Source organism: Lolium perenne, chromosome 2 (genome assembly GCF_019359855.2).
Source record: "Lolium perenne isolate Kyuss_39 chromosome 2, Kyuss_2.0, whole genome shotgun sequence".
NCBI lineage: Eukaryota > Viridiplantae > Streptophyta > Magnoliopsida > Poales > Poaceae > Lolium > Lolium perenne.
The window spans coordinates 196,480,630-196,503,218 of NC_067245.2; the positions used below are offsets into that span (position 1 = coordinate 196,480,630).

The 22,589-nt window shown below is 46.8% G+C and overlaps 2 protein-coding genes across 3 annotated transcripts; one reads left to right on the forward strand and one right to left on the reverse strand.

Moving 5' to 3' along the window:
- Positions 1 to 4,239: 4,239 nt before the first annotated feature.
- On the forward strand, positions 4,240 to 6,801 carry LOC127334308 (protein DETOXIFICATION 16). 2 transcript variants are annotated; one of them, XM_051360729.2, is made up of 8 exons: positions 4,240 to 4,538; positions 4,642 to 5,186; positions 5,279 to 5,365; positions 5,439 to 5,495; positions 5,600 to 5,838; positions 6,019 to 6,137; positions 6,234 to 6,320; positions 6,435 to 6,801. In XM_051360729.2, exons 1-8 carry the CDS (start codon positions 4,287 to 4,289, stop codon positions 6,492 to 6,494), a joined length of 1,446 nt encoding a protein of 481 aa, XP_051216689.1. In that variant the 5' UTR covers positions 4,240 to 4,286; the 3' UTR covers positions 6,495 to 6,801. The 2 variants fall into 2 exon arrangements, with proteins under 2 accessions (XP_051216689.1, XP_051216691.1); XM_051360731.2 differs by having other exon boundaries at positions 4,240 to 4,470; positions 4,659 to 5,186.
- A 651-nt stretch (positions 6,802 to 7,452) lies between these two features.
- LOC127334310 (uncharacterized) lies at positions 7,453 to 9,091 on the reverse strand. Its single transcript, XM_051360732.2, has one exon. The coding sequence runs from the start codon at positions 9,062 to 9,064 to the stop codon at positions 7,715 to 7,717; it is 1,350 nt and encodes a 449-aa protein (XP_051216692.1). The 5' UTR covers positions 9,065 to 9,091; the 3' UTR covers positions 7,453 to 7,714.
- Between the last annotated feature and the right edge of the window lie 13,498 nt (positions 9,092 to 22,589).

The window sequence follows — 22,589 nt, forward strand, 5'->3', positions numbered from 1 at the left end:
TCGCGTATGCCTTCGTCCCGAAAACCTAAGCCAGAGGGGTACATCGAACAGAGCCACAGCCGCCTCTGCGGGGCGGAGAACACCAGAGAGAAAAGAGCTCTCCGGCGGGCAGGAATCCGCCGGGGAAATTCCCTCCCGGAGGGGGAAATCGATGCCATCGTCACCGTCATCAAGCTGGACATCATCTCCATCACCATCACCATCATCTTCATCATCATCACCGCCGTCTCCACCGCTGCACCTCGTCACCGCTGTAGCAATTTGGGTTTGATCTTGATTGTTTGATAGGGGAAACGCTCCCGGTGTTGATTTCTACTTGTTATTGATGCTATTGAGTGAAACCGTTGAACCAAGGTTTATGTTCAGATTGTTATTCATTATCATATCACCTCTGATCATGTTCCATATGATGTCTCGTGAGTAGTTCGTTTAGTTCTTGAGGACATGGGTGAAGTCTAAATGTTAGTAGTGAAGTATGGTTGAGTAATATTCAATGTTATGATATTTAAGTTGTGGTGTTATTCTTCTAGTGGTGTCGTGTGAACGTCGACTACACGATACTTCACCTTTATGGGCCTAGGGGAATGCATCTTGTACTCGTTTGCCAATTGCGGGGTTGCCGGAGTGACAGAAACCTGAGCCCCCGTTGGTATATCGATGCAGGAGGGATCGCAGGATCTCAGAGTTTAAGGCTGTGGTTAGATTTATCTTAATTACTTTCTTGTAGTTGCGGATGCTTGCAAGGGGTATAATCACAAGTATGTATTAGTCCTAGGAAGGGCGGTACATTAGCATAGGTTCACCCACACAACACTTATCAAAACAATGAAGATTAATTAGCCGTATGTAGCGAAAGCACTAGACTAAAATCCCGTGTGTCCTCGAGAACGTTTGGTTAATATAAGTAAACAAACCGGCTTATCCTTTGTGCTAAAAAGGATTGGGCCACTCGCTGCAATTATTACTCTCGCACTTTACTTACTCGTACTTTATTCATCTGTTACATCAAAACCCCCTGAATACTTGTCTGTGAGCATTTACAGTGAATCCTTCATCGAAACTGCTTGTCAACACCTTCTGCTCCTCGTTGGGATCGACATTCTTACTTATCGAAGATACTGAGATACACCCCCTATACTTGTGGGTCATCACTGCACTATTTTAATTCGAAAATACAAAAATATTTACTTTTCTTATTTGCATCCAAAACACCCAAAACAATCAACCCCTTTACTGATTTTACTTAGTTGATTTATTTTATCTAGTTTTACTCGCTTTATTATTACTTGTGTTTTATTTACTTACCCGAAACCTTGTGCTTGAAAACCACACGGTGGAGTTGGGGACACAAGGCTTTATTTTACTTTGCAGGATTGCTAGAAAAAGAGAGGGAGAGACAACTCTTTGCTCAGTTTCCTGAGAGTTCGATATAAACCCTCGAGTTGCCCTTGTGAAGAAAATTGCTTCCTGGACTACACACTCTGCACTTGGAGTCCCAACGTTTTAAGAGATTTTGCTGGTGTTCTAAGCGCCATCACTATCATATAAATTAAAATTTTCATATCTATCATCGAAATCTTTTTCTGGGACTTCAACTTTTTCTGAACTTTTCGTAATTTTAACTTCTGAGAGTAAACCATCTAAAAAAAACATAAGCATGGCAGGCCAGCACATTCATGAGGGCTCTCCCACACTCTTTATTTAAAAATTATAGATGTGTTTGTCAACCCATTATAGAATATAAACATAAGCATCCAATATCTTAGACCGTGCTCGGTACCATAAGCAAGTCCCCTAAATCTTTCTGAAGCTGATACTGGCAATTCATTTTTAGTTTGCTTAAACAAAATAATAATTGCTCTAAGGTGACTTACGATCTCTGATGAACCAAACCTCTCTAAAAAATAGCTTTAAAATTGAACCAAGAGCTAAAGTTTCCAGGTGGCCATTTTAATACCCAATTAAAAGATTTACCAGCAAATGAGTAACGGAAAAAAGTTTAACCTTAATGATATTATTATTAGTATTTATTATCTTGAAATATTTACAACCTAAACACTTTTTTCGATAAAGAGAATATATTAATATCAAAAGATACCAATTACACCCAGCCTCTGCAACAACACACCACCCTAATGGCAGTATGAATGCACATAGCTAAAAAAACTAAGAAACAGAAGCCCCGCTACAGTATCCCAGGCCTAGAAACAACAATACATCCACCACCAAGACAACACCTAAAAAACAGACTCTTCAAAAGTGATGCCTCCAAGAAGGGAACAGTGCTCCAACACCGTCGTCGCTCGACCAAAGATCTTAGGTTTTCACCCTGAAAATAGTCCCCGCTCTCAAAACAATGCCTCCAACAAGGTCATTGCCAGGCACAACCAGTTAAGGCTAGACCTTGTGTTTTCACCCTGAAAGGTAGGACTCTGAACTTCACCTGTGCTATCTCCCCCGCTTTCATACCGCTGTTGTGAAGCCCGGAATACCGAGCAAGTCCCTCAACAATGCGGAGACTTGAACCTCCCTTAGCTAGTCCTCCCATCCGGCCTTCATGATATTCTCTTCTTCTGACTTTCATCATGGATCCAATGTCACTTGATGTCAACACAGAACAGAGCTTCGCGCAGCTCCCTCCAGAACCAAGCGGTCGGAATAAAAGCATGGGTGCGCACGACCAAATACCACCGATCCAGCAAACTCCAGGCAATAGAAGCACTGTTACATTCGCCGGCGGCGCCTTCCGGAACTCAACACTCCGGCCAGATCGAGAAGGGCAGGCCTCATGCAAGTCTTCATCTTCGTCCAAGAGAGACCCTTGGACCGCCGCCTTTATTCAGGTCGGGCCCCCACGCCGGCGACCATCCCAGGCTGGCCAAGGTTGCCGCCGGAGACACCAAGCGCAGATCGCGTAGTCCAGAGACACCGCTCACGCCTGGGCACCGCCGCAGCCGAAACACCAACCCTCCACCACCGGTCGCCAAGAGGCGAGGAGAAGAGGACCTAGGGTTCCCCCTGCAGCCCACCCCCACCCATCCCTCTGCCGCCGGCAGGGCTCACCACCACCTCGTCGTCCGTCGTGCCACAGCCGAGCCGAGCCCGAGTGCCGCCACTGAGGCCCCCGACGAGAGGGCCACGCCCTGGCTCGAGGAGGAAGTCCCGCGTCCACCCCCCGCGCGCGAGAGGACGAGGAGTCCCCGCCGCCGCGCCCCCTGACGGCGGCGAGGGAGGAGAGGGGGGTAGCGGCGGTGGCGCGGTAGGTTTTCTCCTGGCCGCCACGCGGGGGCGACACGGGAGGAGAGGGGTATCCTACAGCCTAAACACTGGTTGTTAGTATTCATGATCCTTTCGGGCTTGGACCAGCCATAAGGTAACACTGAACAACTCAAACTCATAAACATTTTCTATGCCTATATTGAAAACTCCAAAACATGGTACTCCTTTTTTCTTCCATGCAAACTCCAGAATAACCACTACTGATTAGGAATATATTATGAGCTATAACCGTTTACTTCTATAAGGGCGTCTGAGAATTCGTTCAATTTAGATCCAAACCAACTCTGATTTTTTCTGCTTAGTCTACGATTGGTTAATTGATTCGCCGATGGCGGCGCGTCTTGTGATATTGCCCTTTTTATATGGGTCATGAAGTTAGTAGGCCGTAGCACGTGAGAATAAAACATAGTGATACAGAAAAAGGAATGCAGCTTCAGACAGGTGCAACTAGGAAAAGATTGGCCGAATCTACACACGCTAGCTAATTCTATACATTCTTGGTCTGCTCAAACATTATGACGAAGTGACAACTAGATGATTCCGTGATTCACTTTGTTACCAGGAAAATATCTACGCTTTTAGCTTTCTTTATTAGTAATATAAGCCACAGAGATAATACATTATATTATTGTCCTGATCGACCATGGATTGCTAACTTTGTTTGTCAGATAATGTATTATGTTAGGTACTCAATGTGCTGAACTTGGCAGCCAAGCCGCCTCCATTTCTTTATCGAAAAAGCCACCTCCATTTGTCTCCCGTGAGTTTCTTTACTCCACCTGACTTAAGCATGCTGAAGTTGCCTGGTTGAGCAATGTTCAACTTGGGTGCCAAGCTAATGCCTTCTTTTCCTCCCAGTTTCCTTACTGAATATATGTACACCGAGGTGCTGGTCTACAGTAATATTAATGAAGCTGACTGGTACGTTCTTCCACAAACAGGATAAATACACCCTCACTTCACTTGTAAACACATACCGTTTTCAGAATACAAGTGAGGTTTCAAGCATGGTACCAAGCAACATGGAGGAGCCCCTTGTTGGGAGCAACATCCAGAAGACAGGAGGGCCGAAAGAGAGCCTTGTGGTGACTGAAGTCAAGAAGCAGTTGTACCTTGCCGGGCCTCTCATTGCTGGATGCCTCCTGCAGAACGTCGTCCAGATGATATCAGTCATGTTTGTCGGTCATCTCGGTGAGCTCGCTCTCTCGAGTGCCTCCATCGCCACCTCCTTTGCCGGTGTCACTGGCTTCAGCTTGTTGGTATATTATGTGAATCCCATCTCTTACATGCTGTATCTTGGATCTTCTGAGCAATTAGCAGAACTTGAATGCCTTTTCTTGTGTATGTTCATAATCATTTTAGTCTGGCATGGCGAGCAGCTTGGACACACTTTGTGGGCAAGCCTTCGGGGCAAAACAGTACCATCTTCTCGGCATCTACAAGCAGAGGGCAATCCTTGTGCTTACTTTGGTGAGCGTTGTGGTAGCCATGGTCTGGGCGTACACCGGGCAGATCCTCCTGCTCGTCGGCCAGGACGCGGAGATTGCTATGGGGGCTGGGAGCTACATCCGGTGGTTGATCCCAGCATTATTTGTTTACGGACTGCTGCAGTGCCATGTGCGGTTCCTGCAGACTCAAAACATAGTTCTTCCAGTGATGATGAGCGCAGGTGTCACGGCTCTGAGCCATGTGCCTGTCTGCTGGTTGCTGGTGTACAAGCTTGGGCTGGGCAACAAGGGTGCTGCCTTGGCCAATGCCATCTCATACCTGGCCAATGTATCCATCCTGGCTGTCTACATCAGGGTCTCTCCTTCCTGTAAGAGCACTTGGACAGGGGTCTCAAAGGAGGCGTTCCACGACCTTTTTATCTTCATGAGGCTTGCCATTCCATCTGCTCTTATGCTTTGGTGAGTTTAGTATTGCGCCCTCAAATTGTAGGCAGATACTTTCATACTTTCATGTTCCATCTTCAATTAAGCCAGTTTCTACATATACACAGTCTGGAGTGGTGGTCATTTGAACTCCTGGTACTTCTCTCCGGACTTCTCCCAAATCCTAAGCTCGAAGCATCAGTATTGTCCATCAGGTGAGTTACATCTTCATGGGGCATGTCACATTCTGTTTGACTTCTCTGATAGAAAATTTGGAAATTCTTGCAGCCTAAACACAGGTTCGTTAGTATTCATGATCCCGTTCGGGCTTGGGGCAGCCATAAGGTAAGACTGAACAACTCAAACACATAAAAGTTTGTCATGCCTATATTGATTATTTTTATATTATAGTTACTGTGTTAATTTAATCATTCATATTGTCAATCTAGCACCCGTGTCTCAAACGAGCTTGGTGCTGGGCAGCCACAAGCTGCCCGTCTGGCTACTCGTGTGACCATGGTTCTGGGTCTCGTGGCGGGTGTATCATTAGGTCTTGTTATGATTTTGGTGCGGAATGTATGGGGGTATGCTTACAGCAACGAGAAGGAAGTTGTGGAATACATTTCCAGAATGATGCCAATTCTGGGCATGGCATTTGTTTTCGATGATATGCAATGTGTTCTTTCAGGTAATTATGGATTGTGGTTCACGTATTGTACATATGTTCTTGACTCTTAATTCTTGCTGGAACATTGTCTTGCTACTATGTCTAGCTACTTGCATATGATGATTAATGAACGATATGTACGATTACAACAAATACTGTTTTCAAGGTACTGACTGCAATGTGGTATGCTTGATATTCCAGGTGTTATTAGGGGCTGTGGTTTGCAAAAGATTGGTGCTTGTGTCAACCTCGGTGCATACTATCTTGTCGGTGTTCCCGCAGCGTTATGTTTTGCCTTTTTCTACCATTTTGGAGGAATGGTATTAAATTCACCACCCTTACCACATGAAACAGTTTTAATTTCACTTATAGTTCTGATTCCAAGAAACATCTAACAAAATGCGTCTGAAATTCAGGGATTGTGGTTCGGAATAATTTGTGGACTTGCTGTACAAATGCTGTTGCTGCTTTCCATTACCCTGTGCACTAACTGGGAGAAAGAAGTAAGTAAATCAGCCAAATCTCTTGTCACGCATCGCATACTCATTGTTTTGTTGGCTTCTCAATCTCTTGAATTCTCAATGTGCGGCCTATAATTTTTCATTCTGCTTCCATAGGCTTCGAAGGCAAAGGACAGAGTTTTCAGTTCTTCCCTGCATGTTGACATGACGACATGAGCATGCAAGATGTATCTAGGCCAGCACGCGGTTCAAGGAGATATAGAACTCAGGAAGAATTTTTCGCGAAGAAAACTGCTTCGTCTTGATATCAGCAGCATGCCACTTCCTCCAGAGGCGTCAGCCGATAAAATGATCTGCTTTGGCGATTTTATGTCGATGGAGTGGGATAAGATATTTGAAAAGCAAGTGCATGTCACTTGATATGATAATGCCATACGGGAATAAAGTGTCAATGTTAACTAGAAAATCCGCAGTATGGATGAAACATTTCTTTTGGAAATTTAGTGAACGCATGATGCAGTCACTGCTTTCTTTTTTATATATCTAATTTAAGGGAGAGAAATTTTACATTGCAAGTTTTCTTTGTCTTGGTTGTTTATCCTAAAATTCTAGAAAACTTTATGTGCTCTTTGAGTTGTTTATGTGCTGGGAAAAATAATTCCACTATGATCTAAACAGATTTTGGTTTTCAGTGCAACTGCTTCGGAGGGTGCATGCTGTCTTTTTTCACATATTCAGACCAAAACCGCCACTATCAGCAGAAGAGGACACTTTCACCTGGCGCTTGACTTCAAACGGCAACTACTCTGCTTCTTCTGCATACTCTGCGTTCTTCCTCATGGTTTGTAATCACGGTGGAAGATACAACTGCACTATGGAAAAAATGGGCACCTTTGAAAGAATTTGTTTTCGCCTCACTTGTTATGAGTGGTCTCTGTTGGACAGCTGATAGAATGTCGCGATGTGGACTTGAAGCCTCCTGAAGATGCATCCTAACTATGTGATCAGGAACATGAAAGCATTGATCACCTAATGGTGCAATAATCTGCTGTTTCTCCCGGGATTTCAGGTTTGGTTTTAGTACTCAAAGCGTGGCGGGTTTTAGCTTCGTCGCAAGATTTAGTCAAGGAGCTGGTGGTGCTTTAGAGTTTTCCGCTGTCCTCCGAGGAGAAGAGTTAAAGGAGGCAACAGTGTTCGCCATTGCAGGGAGATGGTGAATCTGGCTAGAGAGGAAGACTCGAACTTTTGAGCGACAGAAGTAAGGCAAGTCAAGAACTGCAAACTTGGGATGCAGGCATGCGAGAAGACCAACAGCGAGGGCAGAGGAGCACAACATCTTATGAAACCCTCCTTAATTTCAATCTTAATAATGAAATGACAGGCAAACATTGGTTACATGTACCTGAGAAAAGGAAAGAAAAGAAAAAAGATAACGATTACATACCATTATTTTTGGGTAGCGTAATTCTGTTTTTCCTACAGTATGCGGTTCCATACTCCATGCCAGCCATGCTGACAATGCTGTCCTGATAGAAGACGGGACACATAGGCGCGCCTTTGGCATTGCTGGCTACTGTATGCAGCTTCTTGGTGCTGGGGTCGTAGAGGTGCGCCTTCCGCAGCGTGGTGGCGAGCAGGATCTTCCTGGTCTCGCCGTCGTCCATGATGTAGCAGAGTGGAACAACGACCCGCGGCAGCTTCAGAAGATCGCTGACTAGGTCTATGGTGTAGTCCAGCGACCATGACCCGGTGGACCCCGCGTGCAGCTTCCAAACCTCCAGCGTGTCCATGGCGTCGGTGCGGCGGTCACGCACCATGCAGAGACTCCCGTCGAGCTCGGCCAACGTCGTCCCGGCCGGAGCCTTCACCTCCTGGCTGTCTTCGGCGGCGTCGGGGTCGGGCTTGAGGTGGTCCTTGCTGTACTTGACGGCGTCGGCGGCTGCGAAAGGCGGCGGCGGGATGCGGCTGAAGGACTCGCCGCCGAGCGAGAAGGAGAGGATTCCCTGAGGCTCGTCGCGGAGCCAGTACTTGGGTGACAGCATGAAGTGGAGGCAACCGTCGGCGAACACCGGGTCGGTGCCTGTTGGGACGACCACGTCGCGTATGGCGGCGCTTCTCTTGCCGCGAGGCGCCCGCCAGCTTCTCCGACGGGCTCCGACAGTCAGCACGTGGCCCTGCAGATTCGGGGCCGACACCGACTGCCCCTCCGCGTGCTCGAGCAGCAGCACCTTGTGCTCCCCGGTGGCCGCGTGGTACCCGAGGCTGGCGCTGTGGATGTAGCACGCCGGGCGGCGCGGCGGGAGGCGCAGCAGGCCGCCCGTCGAAGGGTTGCACAGGAAGAATAGCCCGTTAGACGGCATGCCGAGGAGAAACACGCCGAGGCAGGGCTTGCCGGCGGTGGCGACGCCAGGAGAGTGCGCGGGATAGGCTTTGACGATCGAGCACCAGGACGGAGTGTCGCAGCGTCGTTCGTTGGATTCTGGATCCGCCGGGACGAAGACGAATCTTGGAACGGCATTAGCGGCAGCCGCGGCCACGGCGGCAGCGTCATGGTATTGTTGCTTGAACCCGTTGGAAGAGATGAGATCCCTCCAGGCGGGGGAGACGCAGCGGAACCTGGTGACCGCTTTAGGCGGCAGCCGCAAGAGCACCTCGATGGCCATGTCGTCCGACATCAACGAGCCGACCGGCATTAATGCCGTGGAGGTGGTGGTGGTGGTGGAAGCGTTCTCCTTCCTCTTCTTGGCATTGCCGGCGATGGTCTTCTTGTGGCGGCGCTTTGCCATCGTGGACGACGGTTCTATCTGTTTGAGAATGATTCCCAATTTGAACTGATTTACATCCACGCTAGGGATCGGATCCCGATCCTAGCGTTTCATCGGACTGCTCCGCTACCGTTCGATAGAAGTCCCATGCGTGGTTGGATTGGTAACCAGAAAGCGTGAACTAAGGGTAGTTACTTTTCCTGATTTGCTTCCTTTTTTTTTTGAACGAGTTCCTGATTTGCTTCCTAATAATAACTACCTGCATTGATCACGTTTAATCTCAACCACTCCGGAATCCAGGTCAAAAAATATCGGAGTCAGCGCTGGATGGATTGTGTGGCATTGGTGATGGATATACGTAGGTGTCATGCATCCATCTGATTATAGAAAATTAAAAAAAAAATCGTGTGAAACACTATCCAATCTTGATTTTTTACCTTTGTAAATTTCCTTCCTTAGTGGAAAATTCTGTTTCCAGTGCTATGTAATTATGCTTCCAATACAATTACAGTTAATATTTGATTCAATTACAATTAATAATTGATTTCATCTAAGAGAATATTTACAACGCAACGATTTGTTGTCTAAACATAAGATTGACTCCATCAGGTGAAAATTTTGGTTTATAATGACTAGTTTGCTTCCAAGATACCACAAGTTAGTTTCCATCGACTAGATAATTGGTTGAAACAAAATGAGAACTTGGTGCCATCCAAACAGAAATATATATTCGCGTTTACCGATTACATATAAGTTTCAAACTACATATGGATTTTCTTCCAAGTTATAGGAAATCTGCTTCCAAGGAAATGAACATTTGCTTTCACCAACAACACACCGATGGACTGCTTCCGAATGAATAGATGTGTGCTTCAGAACGAATGAAAGCCTGTTTCCACCGAGTTCTGAAACAAAAAATGCCATAACATGTTTTAGTAGTAGACGAATCAGGCTGGACCTCCTTCATGGTGGCAAAAGGGTGGACTGAAAAAAGGAAAAAAAAAATCCAAATAGGATGTTATGTAGTATGAACATCCCAATTTTCATAATTTTTACAATTAAATATTTAATTAAGCAACATGTATGTGCCATCCACAATAAAAAAGGATAATTCATAGATGTGATAACAGACATAATTTGGAACACATATGAGAAATATTGGGACCATGTGGCAGTATTAAAAGTCCCAAAAACAGTATACAAATATGCAAACTTAGGAGGCTGGCTGCATTGCATCTTACTCAGGAAGCGTGTGTTGGAGATATAGGAAGCATGGATACAAAATTATGAAGCATTGCCGTAGTGCCAATTAATCTAGATGCGAGAAACACATATTGCATATATATGAAGCACCGGATCTCTGTAGCAGGTAAATATTGCTAGACTTAGCGGAAGAATATAAATTTAGAAACGAAAAATACAATGCCGCTGCAAATATGTAGGTGATCAAAACTGTGACTAAACAACAAGAGAATATTCGTGAGCCTAAGTCATATGCACAAAATACAGTGAATCAAGTGGTATGTTTGTAGGCTTGTACTTGAAACCATAGGAACTGAAATATAGAGTTACTTGGGAACCCGATATTAGTTGGTGTAGCTTGCTAGACCTGCTGCCGCTGGTTCCCAGATGCCGCCCGTTTGACACATATTAATAGGGCATAGCCGCAAATGCTGCATCATTCGAATCTTAACTTTCTATCTGTTTGAGAATGATTCCAATCTTAACTGATTTACTCTCATGTGAGGCTAGCGCTCCATTTTAGTTGTTGGATTTTGCAGGGTAAGGGGCACGGTGGCACATTGCCTTGTAAATAGTTTGAAGTGAGATCTGCATATTCCGTTCCATTCAAATCTCCCGAGGGATAAGATGAGAAGCGCAAAGCAGCGAGCGGGCTCTGCCCACATCGAGAAGATATCTAGTGCTAGGTGTTAAGTTAGGTAGTATCCTAACCATTGTACGTATCTGTGAGCTGGACAGATTAGATTAGATAGATACGATCGGTTGTCAAACCGTGTATAGCTTACTAGCAACCTCAAGATTTATATCTATCCTGTACACACGGCATGCTATATGTATGAGATGAACCGGTGATCAGTTGATCATCGCAGCCTAAACTTCCTCTCTCTCCCTTTACTTTTACATGGTATCAGAGCGCATCTCACCCATGTCGCTTGTTCCTCACACCGCTGCTCCTTCCAACCCCATGGCGATCACCTCCGCCGTCACCGTCCGCCTCAGCCACGGCAACTTCATGCTGTGGAAGGCGCAGATGCTCACCCACCTCCGCAGAAACTCCCTACTCGGCTACATCGACGGCAGCATCGTCGCCCCGGACGCCGACATCACCACCACCACCGGCGAGGGCGCCGATCGGCAGACGGTCACCACCGTCAACCCGGAATACGCCACCTGGTATGTGCGTGACCAGACAGTGCTGAGTGGCTTTCTCGCCACCGTCACCAAGGAAGTGCTTGCCCACATTATGGCGGCAGCCACGGCGCGTGATGCCTGGCTCACCCTGGAGAGGATGTTTGCCTCTAGGACTCGTGCGCGTGCTATTCAAGTACGTGCACAGCTCACTGCTGCCAAGAAGAAAGGGACTTCGGCTGCAGACTACTTCAGGCAGATGAAGACGCTGGCGGACACTCTCGCCGCGATCGGTCAGCCCCTGCGCGAGGACGACATCATCGCGTACATCCTCGCCGGCCTCGGGCCGGACTTCGACAGCCTCGTCACCACCCTCACCATCAAGAACGACGACCTCACGCTGGATGAGGTATATGCCCACCTCCTCGCCTATGAACATCGTCATGATCTGCATGATTCAGACTACGGGCTCGGCGGAAACTCCTCCGCCAACTTCACTCGCCGCGCTAGTGGCGGTAACTAATCTGGTGGCGGCGGCAACCAATCTGGTGGTGGCGGCAACCAATCTGGTGGCCGCGGCTATGGAGGTGGGCGTGGGCGCGGCCAAGGCCGCAATGGAGGAGGTGGTCGTGGCCAAGGACATGGCCGCGGCAACGGCAACACGGGCGGCAGCAACTCCAGGGGCAATGATGCCCCACTCCTAGTGTGCCAAATCTGCAACAAGGTTGGGCATGTGGCCCTTCGCTGCTACAGCCGCTTCGACCACGCCTTCACCGGAGAGGAGCACTCCGCGAACGCTGCATCGACCTCCTACCACGTCGACCCCAACTGGTACACCGACAGCGGAGCAACAGATCACATCACAAGTGATCTCGATCGCCTGACCCTTCGTGAGCGCTACAACGGCAACGAGCATGTGCACATTGGCAACGGCGCAGGTTTGCAAATTTCCCATATTGGTCAAAGTACTATTAATACCCGTTGCCAATCCCTTGATCCTTCGAGATATATTGCATGTTCCACACATCACCAAAAATTTACTTTCCGTGCACAAACTCACCAAAGACAACAATGTGTTTATTGAATTCCACCCATGGTATTTTGTTGTTAAGGATCAGGTGTCGAAGGCAAAGCTCCTGCTAGGGAGGTGTGAAGCCGGTCTCTACCCCATCAACCCATCCGCAATAAACGTCGCAAGATGTGCCATGCTCTCAGCTAGAGCAAGCAAGGAGCAATGGCATCGACGATTAGGTCATCCATCGTCTCAAGTGGTTAATTCGATCTTGAGTTTGAATAAAATTCCCTTTTGTAATTCCGAGCATGCAAGTGTTTGCAATGCATGTCAATTAGCAAAGAGCCATCAGCTCCCATTTCCCTTATCAACTCATGTTTCAACATCTCCTTTGGAACTTATTTATACGGATGTTTGGGGTCCCGCCACACTTTCTGTTGGTGGTTTTAAATACTATGTGAGTTTTGTCGATGATTTTAGTAAGTTCACATGGATTTATCTTCTTCATGCCAAGTCGGATGTTGAGTCCATCTTCTATAAATTCCAAAACACGTTGAACTTCTTGACAAGAAAATTAAGTGTGTTCAATCCGATTGGGGCGGTGAATATCGCCGACTCCATAAATATTTCGAAAATACAGGGATCACACACCATATTTCCTGCCCACACACCCACCAACAAAATGGCTCTATTGAGCGCAAACATCGACATATTGTCGAAACAGGACTATCACTCCTAGCCCAATCTTGCATGCCCATCACCTTTTGGGATGAGGCTTTCCTCACCGCAACCTTCTTGATAAAAAGCCTCCCTACTAGAGTCATTGATAATGCCACACCCACGGAACGCCTTCTTGGTGACAAGGCCAAACCAAATTACACAATGCTCAAATCCTTTGGTTGCGCGTGTTTCCCGCATCTCCGTCCATACAATGCAAAGAAACTCACTTTCCGCTCCAAGGAGTGTGTGTTCATTGGGTATAGTGCTAATCACAAAGGGTACAAATGTTTGGATCCATCAACAGGACGTGTTTATATTTCACGTGACGTCATTTTTGACGAAAATACCTTTCCATTCTCACGGAAATTTCAGTCCTCCCTTGCACCACCAAACTATACCCAGCTTCTACCTAATGGCAACGATATTTTTAGTACTGATGTCCCTACGGGAGCCTTGCAACCTTGTGTTGTTTTTGTCCCTGCAGGAGATCGGACGCCACCAACAGCAAAGAGATCAGGAGATCACGTCCATGGGGCGAGCACCGGCGCCATGCAAGGCCATGCAGCCTCCGATCATGGGCCATCTGGGTCGTCTTCGGCCACTCGGTCCTGCTCGGATATGGAGCCTGTGTCACCCTCTACTCCTCACGAGCCTGCGTCGCCAACGACGGACTCCAGCGCTACTGCATCGGCGTCCCCTTCCAGGACGTCTGACACTGAAGCCACTGCTTCACCGGCGCCTCCGCCTCCAGATCATCCTCACCAGATGGTCACACGTCTCCGTGACCAGACGTGGAAACCCCTCAAGCGCATTGATGGCACCGTGACATACACGGCGGCGCGTTCAGAGCCAGCTGAACCAACATCAGTAGCTGCTGCACTTCAGCAGCCACCTGGAAGGCTGCTATGGATGCAGAATTCTCTGCACTTCGGCACAATCAGACATGGCGTCTTGTGCCTCCTCGCCGTGGCATCAACCTCATCGACAGCCGTTGGGTTTTTAAACTCAAATATCGACCCGACGGCACCATCGACCGCTACAAGGCTCGCCTCGTCGCCAAGGGGTTTAAGCAGCGTCACGGCGTCGACTACGATGACACATACAGCCCCGTCGTCAAGCCTACCACAATCTGTGTCATTCTCTCGCTGGCCGTGATGCAGGGGTGGCATATGCGGCAACTCGACGTCGACAACGCCTTCTTGCATGGCTTTCTCGATGAGGAGGTTTACATGGTGCAGCCACCTGGGTATGTTGATCCTCGCTATCCGCATCACATTTGCAAATTGGAGAAGTCCCTTTATGGTCTTAAACAGGCACCGCGAGCATGGTTTGCTCGGCATAGTAGCAAGCTACAAGCACTGGGATTTGCACCATCCAAGGCCGATGTTTCTCTCTTCATCTACAAGGATGGTTCAGTCACGATGTACATATTGGTCTACGTCGATGACATAATAGTGGTGAGTTCTACCATTAGTGTTGCTGATCACTTGCTCAAGCAACTGCGGTGTGATTTTCCTGTCAAAGATCTTGGTGTGCTCGGATATTTCCTTGGCATTGAGGTTAAGCACACAAAGGATGGGATGCTACTGTTTCAGCAGAAGTACGTGAATGATCTCCTGAAGAAAACAAATATGCTTCAAGCTAAGCCAGTGCACACTCCTATGGCCGTGACAGACAAACTTTCCCGTCATGATGGTGACCCCTTATCACCAACAGATGCAACACAGTACCGCAGCGTGGTTGGAGCTTTGCAGTACTTAACAGTCAGACGGCCGGACATATCGTTCAGTGTAAATAAAGTCTGTCAATTTCTTCAGACCCTCACTGAAGTGCATTGGACTGCAGTAAAGCGGATCTTGCGCTACTTAAAGCATACACCATCACTTGGACTGCAAATTCAGAGATCAAGTGCTTCATCTCTTCTCCTTAGTGGCTTTGCAGATGCTGATTGGGCGGGATGTCCCGATGACTGCCGCTCTACAGGAGGACATGCTATTTTCCTTGGAGGGAACCTTGTTGCGTGGAGTTCCCGGAAACAGCCTACTGTCTCTCGATCGAGCACCGAGGCGGAGTATAAATCTGTGGCCAATGCTACTGCAGAAATTATGTGGATACAAGGATTGCTGCAAGAACTGGGTGTCTTCCTCAGCAGGGCACCGTGTCTGTGGTGCGACAACTTGGGTGCTACCTATCTGACAGTTAACCCAATCTTTCATGCCAGGATGAAGCACATAGAGGTGGACTATCACTTCGTTCGAGAGCGTGTCGCACAGAAGGCACTTCATGTTCGGTTCATCTCAACACATGACCAGCTTGCCGATGTTCTTACAAAGCCCCTCTCAACACAGCTGTTTATCAAATTCCATAACAATCTCAACATGGCTTTGCCACGTCCAGATTGAGGGGGGATGTTAAGTTAGGTAGTATCCTAACCATTGTACGTATCTGTGAGCTGGACAGATTAGATTAGATAGATACGATCGGTTGTCAAACCGTGTATAGCTTACTAACAACCTCAAGATTCGTATCTATCCTGTACACACGGCATGCTATATATATGAGATGAGGCGGTGATCAGTTGATCATCGCAGCCTAAACTTCCTCTCTCTCCCTTTACTTTTACACTAGGCAAGCATTGGGTGCTACTTGATTCAGGGCAACCTGGACTGTTCGATTTGGTTCAACCGACATGATTGAACATGGACCAGGATCACCCTCCCACCATGGAACATATGCACACTAGACCCTACATATTTTCAGACTGTGGCACAAAACAAATCAGAATCGTATCGTCCGCTCAACATGTGGTCGTCCCAAACTCGTGCATCTAGTTGTGCACTCCTGTTAACTTAAAAATAAAAGCTTTGCACTCTTGTTATGCACAATCGGGAATTTGGATGCATAATGTACTTTGGGCGGAATTTCTGTTTCTGATTTTCCTTTTTTAACATAGAAAGAATCTATCTCTTTCTCTAATTTGAGATTTACATTTTTGTAAATGAAGTGAGCTTGTAATGTACAAATGCATCAGCCTAATTTATTGTGCTCAAATAAAGCTACCTTATACACTAGTAGAAAAAGGGGCAACCGTACCGGTTCCAGAGGGGATTTTGCACCGGTTGAGCAACCGGTATAAAAGATCCGGTACAAAAGCCCCCCCCCCCTTTCGTATCGGTTCCTTACGAACCGGTATTAAAGGAGCCTCCATGTGGGCCACCAGGAGAGCTCAGGGCCAGGGAGCTTTGGTACCGGTTTGTAATACGAACCGGTATCAAAGGTTGGCACCCGCGGCAGAGAAAGTGCATAAATCTCTGCCGTGGCAGGGAATTCAGGGTTTAGGGTTTTTGGAGGGGTTTAGGGGTATCAGACCGTTTCATATCGCGTCGATGCAACAGAAACGCGTTTGGATTTAGGTAGTACATGAAGATCAAGGTGATGCATATCAACTTGGTGCATATAATATAACACATGTAATTGCATAAGATCGCGAATTAAGTAGTACATGCATGCATGGAGATCGATCTTCATGCATATATATAGTGGTACTCTTCGAGGCATACTATATATCTATTACATGTAGCATAGTGGTACTCTCCGAGTCAAACTATATGTTACATGTAGATCTTTATGCATAGTGGTACTCTCCGAATGGTGGTATGACGTCCCGAAGGAAAAATCCCGCCAATTCCTCGCCAATTGCTTTGAAGCGCTCCTCGATTGTGATCTTGTCCCGCTTTCTTGCCAACTGTAAAAGAATAAGATACAAATGAATACATGAGCTATATATGTGTGTGTATATATATATCAAATCACAATCAAACAATTATTACTGAAACTCAGCACAACTTATGGTAACAAAATAAATTTGTGAATATTGTTTTCGTACATCTTTATTTTTTTGATTATTCGTTTCTCGCTGACAATTCTGTGGATGTACTCGCAAACGTAGTATCCACATAGATTAGTCCCCGGTGGTTGTTTCGCGCATTTCTGTACAAGAATATAATTCAATCAAACAATAATCAAGTATGATAAAGGTGTGTGTACCTAGGTAGTACTACTTACTTTGTTCGCACGCCATGTCAGCTTCGGTTTCCATTCATGGGACTGATCTTCCTGGATGAAAGTTTCCCATACGCTGCCCGACAAAAGAAAATGCATAAAAGAGTTATCAATCAGTTGATATCAGGAAATTAACGAAAAAACCCGATAAGAATTAAAATTACCTTTTGAGCATAAGAAAACAAGACTTGTATATTATAGGCGCTTTGGTTAGTGAGTCAAAGTCTTCAACTTCTCCTTCGTACATTTTAATGACGATAAGCATAAAGTGAAACATGTGCACGTTTAAATATGTAGTGTCATATATATAAGTCATCAGTTAATATTTTAACATATGGTGAGCAAAATAGAATGTGTTATAAGACAGTAACACTCACTGGAAGTTGTAAGGTCAAAGTATTGTCCTTTTGTCACGTTGTTGCTTCAAAAACCTTAGAAAAGTCTCCGGTGTATCCTTGTTATAGAGGGGATCTTCTATGGTTCTAACATGCATTGTGTCCGGGTCAATGAACCCAATGTCCGTGATTTCATCCCTTTTGCATTCGAGCATCTTCGATCTGCATAATATAGCGCACAAAAGATTATAATTTGCAGATAATAAAGGAGCTGAGCTAAAGACTTCTCAAATTATATAAATAAATCACTTACAGACAATAGCAACTGACGATTGATTTGTCGAGGGCCCGGAGATTGTATAACTAGAAAAGCTCGCAGAAGTCAACGCTCACAGAGTATTCTTGGAAGTAGTACTCTTCCTTAACTCGCACCATGATAGTCTCGATCCCTCTCTTTGTGGCATTATTGTACCACGTATGCAAGTTACGCATACTTGTTGGTAGCTTCCTGAGATTCTCGACCAAATCTTTCCCTTGAACAAATTTATATACTACCTTAGCGATGGGGTAATCGGTTGTGTTTTGTCGAGAACTTTCAACGGCCTTCTCGTCAAACACCTTGAGAGGGGGGACCGATTGAACGGGTTGTTCTCCGAGCTGGTAGACTTGTTGTTTCCTTTTTGATGCCGTGACACCCGATTGAGTGGGTTTTTTCGCCTCCAGCATATCGTCATACGACCTTTCAATAGAACGCCTATAGTCAGATGGCGGCGATGGTACAGGGTCATATAGATTCTCGACGGTACTATAAACTTTCACCGGATCTAGTGTCTTCTCAAAAGGTATCTCTGACACTTTCTTAGCAAAAAAGTCTCTCAGCTCGGACTCAACGGTTTCCTTGTTTTCCTCGATAGTTTTTTCCCAAGGTAACTTCTCAATAGGGGGCAGTGGTTTCTCCTTTCTAGATCTCTTCCTAGGCGGCGTACCGTTCCGCTTAACGGGCGCTGTCTTATGCGGAGGATCTCGAGGTGGTGGACTCACGTTGGGTCCCTCTCAGGTAGGTGTGGACTTTGCTGCTCATGTGGACTGCTAGGAGGAGGAGTCGAAGGCCTTTGATGCTCATGTGGACTGCTACGAGGAGTCGGTGGCCTTTGCAGAAGGACGATGTATTTCTTGGGCCATAGGGTGAAACCGTGCTTGACATCGGCAAGTGTCTTCTCATCGTCACCTCTAGGAAAATCAAGCTCCACTGTTTCAAAAGCCGGAACAACTTCATCCACCCTGACACGAACACAGCCATGTGGAGTTGGCATATGGTGGTGCGTTGCTCCATCTCCACTTGGGTAAACATAGCCGACCGCCACCTTAACGGACGCGTTCCTGAATAACATATAGAGCTCGCAATCTGTCTTCTATGTGACATAATCCACGGGGTAGCTTCCTCCACATCCGTCAAGATGCGAGAAACCCACACTGTTTCTTCGCTGAGATGGGGCGGCATCGGCTTGAGGATCCTGTAGAAACAGTGGCTGATCAGGTGCCCTCTGATTTTTCTCAAGCGCCTCCACCCTATTTAACAATTCTGTTAACATGTCTGACTCCTTCTTCTTCTTTCGCGAACGGCTTCTATAAGTGTCAGCGCACTTCGGGAACGCTTCCTTCATGGTGAGACCTAGGCGAGCTCGTACCCGTCCAACGTGTTCAGGATTCCCCAGAGCGAGTGTCAGCTCGTCATTCTCTCTAACGGGAATGTACTCTCCCTTTCGAACCTTTTCAATTGCATCTACAAGCTTGGGTACGATTTCCTCAATTTTTTCCTTCCATTTTCCTCAATCGTCGTCTTCTTTTAACAAACCCTAGTTTTCATATTCGTCGAGTACTTTTCGGCTGAAACCTTCGAGATCTACTTGCCCTCTACATCCAACTAAACCCTAGTCTACAATCTGTAGGCATTGACAAGTTAATACCTTGTCAATTGGCGCCGTCTGTGAGATCTAGAGGCGACAAGGAGCTGATCTCGATGGCACGTTCAAGATCGTCGACTTCATCAGTAGCAAGCAACATCATGGAGAGAGGTAAACAGATCGAAACTGGTCTCGTTGATTTTATTCCTCACCCGCCCTCCCGTTTGGATGCATATGCGTATCTGGAGGAGCCCATGAAGATGACGTTTTGAAAATTCCACTTCCACGTCGAGAAAGAAGGATCGTATCGTCTCGAAGTTCCGATTTCGTCGGGATTATCGGCGGATGGTTTTGACCTCTCAAACTCAGTATCATCCGTCGAGTCAAGCGACAAGGAGATTTCGTCGCCACGCTTCATCGGCAGCAGGGCAAGTGAAAAACTCGCCAAAATCTTCAGCGACATGTCCTTCGAGTCATCGGCGGACTCCTATATAAGCGATGATTCAAGCGACACCGATAGCTTCGACTTCATCGACAAATCCATCTCTATTGGGAAGGTCTTCACCAATCTCTATGATGGTGTCACCGAACCAGGCAAAGCGAAAACTCCAAAATATCACCAAGTTTATGCCATCGGAGAAGCAAGTCGCGATCAAGAGGAAACATCAGAGGCTTTCGACGATTTGGGAAACCCCTATGTCGATCCCTCAGATCTAAGGAGAGGTTTGGGCACTAAATATGTCAGGCCCACACCGCGTGCTAGAGTTCAACTTCCACAAGCAGCCTGGGATAGAGCTGCGAAAGCTTTGGATGGCTCTGAACCAATGGAGACAACTGCTACAGTCGAAGAACTGCAAGCTTATCAATATAGACTCGCCAGAGCTGGAAGAGAGTTAGAAAAATAGACAGCTGCTTTGAACAGAAGAAGGGAGGCAGCTTCCGCATCAAGCAGGCGACGAGCGGAATTAAGTCAACATTCAGAAACTTCGGGAGATAGTCATAGAGAAGCTCGGAGGAGAGCAAGATCTCGGTTGCAAAATATACCGGAAGCTGAAAGAGAAACTCTAATCCAAAACCTCGACATGTCCTATCGACACGAGGGGGAATATTATCCCAAAAACACCGGAAGCAGGGTACATGGCGACACAAGCCTTCATCTTAGCGTCCAGGCCACCTCCCGGAGATCCAAGGGAAGCGCTGTACAACATGGCCATGGCAGGATGTGGAGCCATGGGAGCAGCGTTCACAGCCACACCTCCCGAAGGAACCGCAAGGCAAAATAGTCCGAGACCTACCGCAGCAGTGCAAGATCCACCAAGAGCAAGTGGAGCCAGGGACACAACAACTCAAGCCAGAGTTGATAGAGCGCGACAAGAAAGAAGGGAACGTCGGCATTCACCAAAACTTGCTGAAGAGGACATGTGTGGACTCCCATGCTTCACACGACGGGTCCGAAAAACTCGAGTTCCATCAGGATTCAAGCTACCCGATAGTTTCAAGAAATTCCATGGCCTGCAAGACCCTGAGGATTGGCTTGTGGATTATCTCGAGATAGTAAAATTGATAAGCTTCCCCCAGGTTCCATCGACAGCTGGGAAAGTTTCGAGGACGTGTTTATCAAGAATTTCCGATCAACCTGCAAGAAACCTGCAACACTAGAGGAGTTGAGGTCATTTCGACAAAAGCATGATGAATCAATGAGGAAGTACATTCAAAGGTGGAACATCATCAAAAACTCGGCAGAAAATATATCTGACGAAAGAGCGATAGATGCATTTGTTGCAGGAGTTCGACGAGGAGATTTCGTAGAGGACTTGGGGAGGACAAACCCAAGAACAGTATCAGCTTTAATGGAGATAGCAAACAGATGGGCAGATGGCGAAGATGCGGTACATAACAAACAACATAGGTCCCCAGAGGAAGATCGCAGTCGAAATTTTCAAAATAGACGTCGATTCCCTCGTCAATTTTCAAGTTACGATGCACCTGGCCAAATATCGGCTGGCTTTCGGGGAAACAACGGAGGAAACAGTAGAGATGACTACCAGAGAAGTAATGCACATCAAGGCGACAATAGAGATAACAGGCAAAATAGCGGGCCAAGGTTCCAGAGACCTTTTGTGTCTCCCGAAGAGATGATGAACGGGCCGTGTCAGATGCATTTCTTTCTCGATAGCAATGGAAAAAGACAGTCAGGACACTTGCAAAAGGATTGCCGAAATTTCCAGGCAATGTTAAGATGGGCAGGACATGCAAATGCTCAGGCAGCACATAGAAATCCTCAAGGACCTAGGAGCGAGATTCACTTGCCACCTCCTCCCGCGGTTACGGATGAAAATCGACATCAGCTCAGAATAGCGGCAGCACCTGCTCCACCACCCTACGTCGATCCTAACTCTAACGGAGCGGTCTCGATGATTCAGAAAGGCAGGCCATCCAATAGAGCTCAGAAAGTAATCTCGCGACAGGTGTTTATGGCAGAAAAGATGCCACCACCAACAGTCGAGTACCTTAACTGGTCAGGGCAAGATATTGGCTTCACAATAGCTGATCATCCACAGCAAGTTCCTCGACCAGGGCAGTCAGCACTGATCTTACCAGCAGTAATTGCAGGATTCGATGTATCTCGAGTATTCATAGATGGCGGCAGCAGTCTAAACCTTATGTACGCAGACACGCTAAGAAAGATGAATATTTCCCTCGCAAATTTGAAACCAACCGACACACGTTTCCACGGCATCACACCAGAGAAGCCAAGTTACCCACTGGGGAAGATCAATCTCGACGTTCAGTTTGGGACTCGAGAAAACTACAGGATAGAGAGGTTGGAATTCGAAGTTGTAGATTTCCCGTCGCAATATCATGCTTTGTTGGGGCGACCAGCATACGCCAGATTTATGGCAGTACCAGATTACACGTACTTGCTTTGGAGGTTACCTGGACCTAAGGGACCAATCACAGTCAAAGGAAGCTTCGAGCTAGCCGATAAATGCGACAAAGATTTCCATCGACTATCAGAAACTTTCGGGATGCAGGCAGAGTACGCAGCGTTAAGGCTCATGACTGATTATGATGTGCTGCCAGACGTAGGGAGGCCCAACAAGGAATCAACTTTCAATACAGCAAAAGATTCTAAGGAAGTG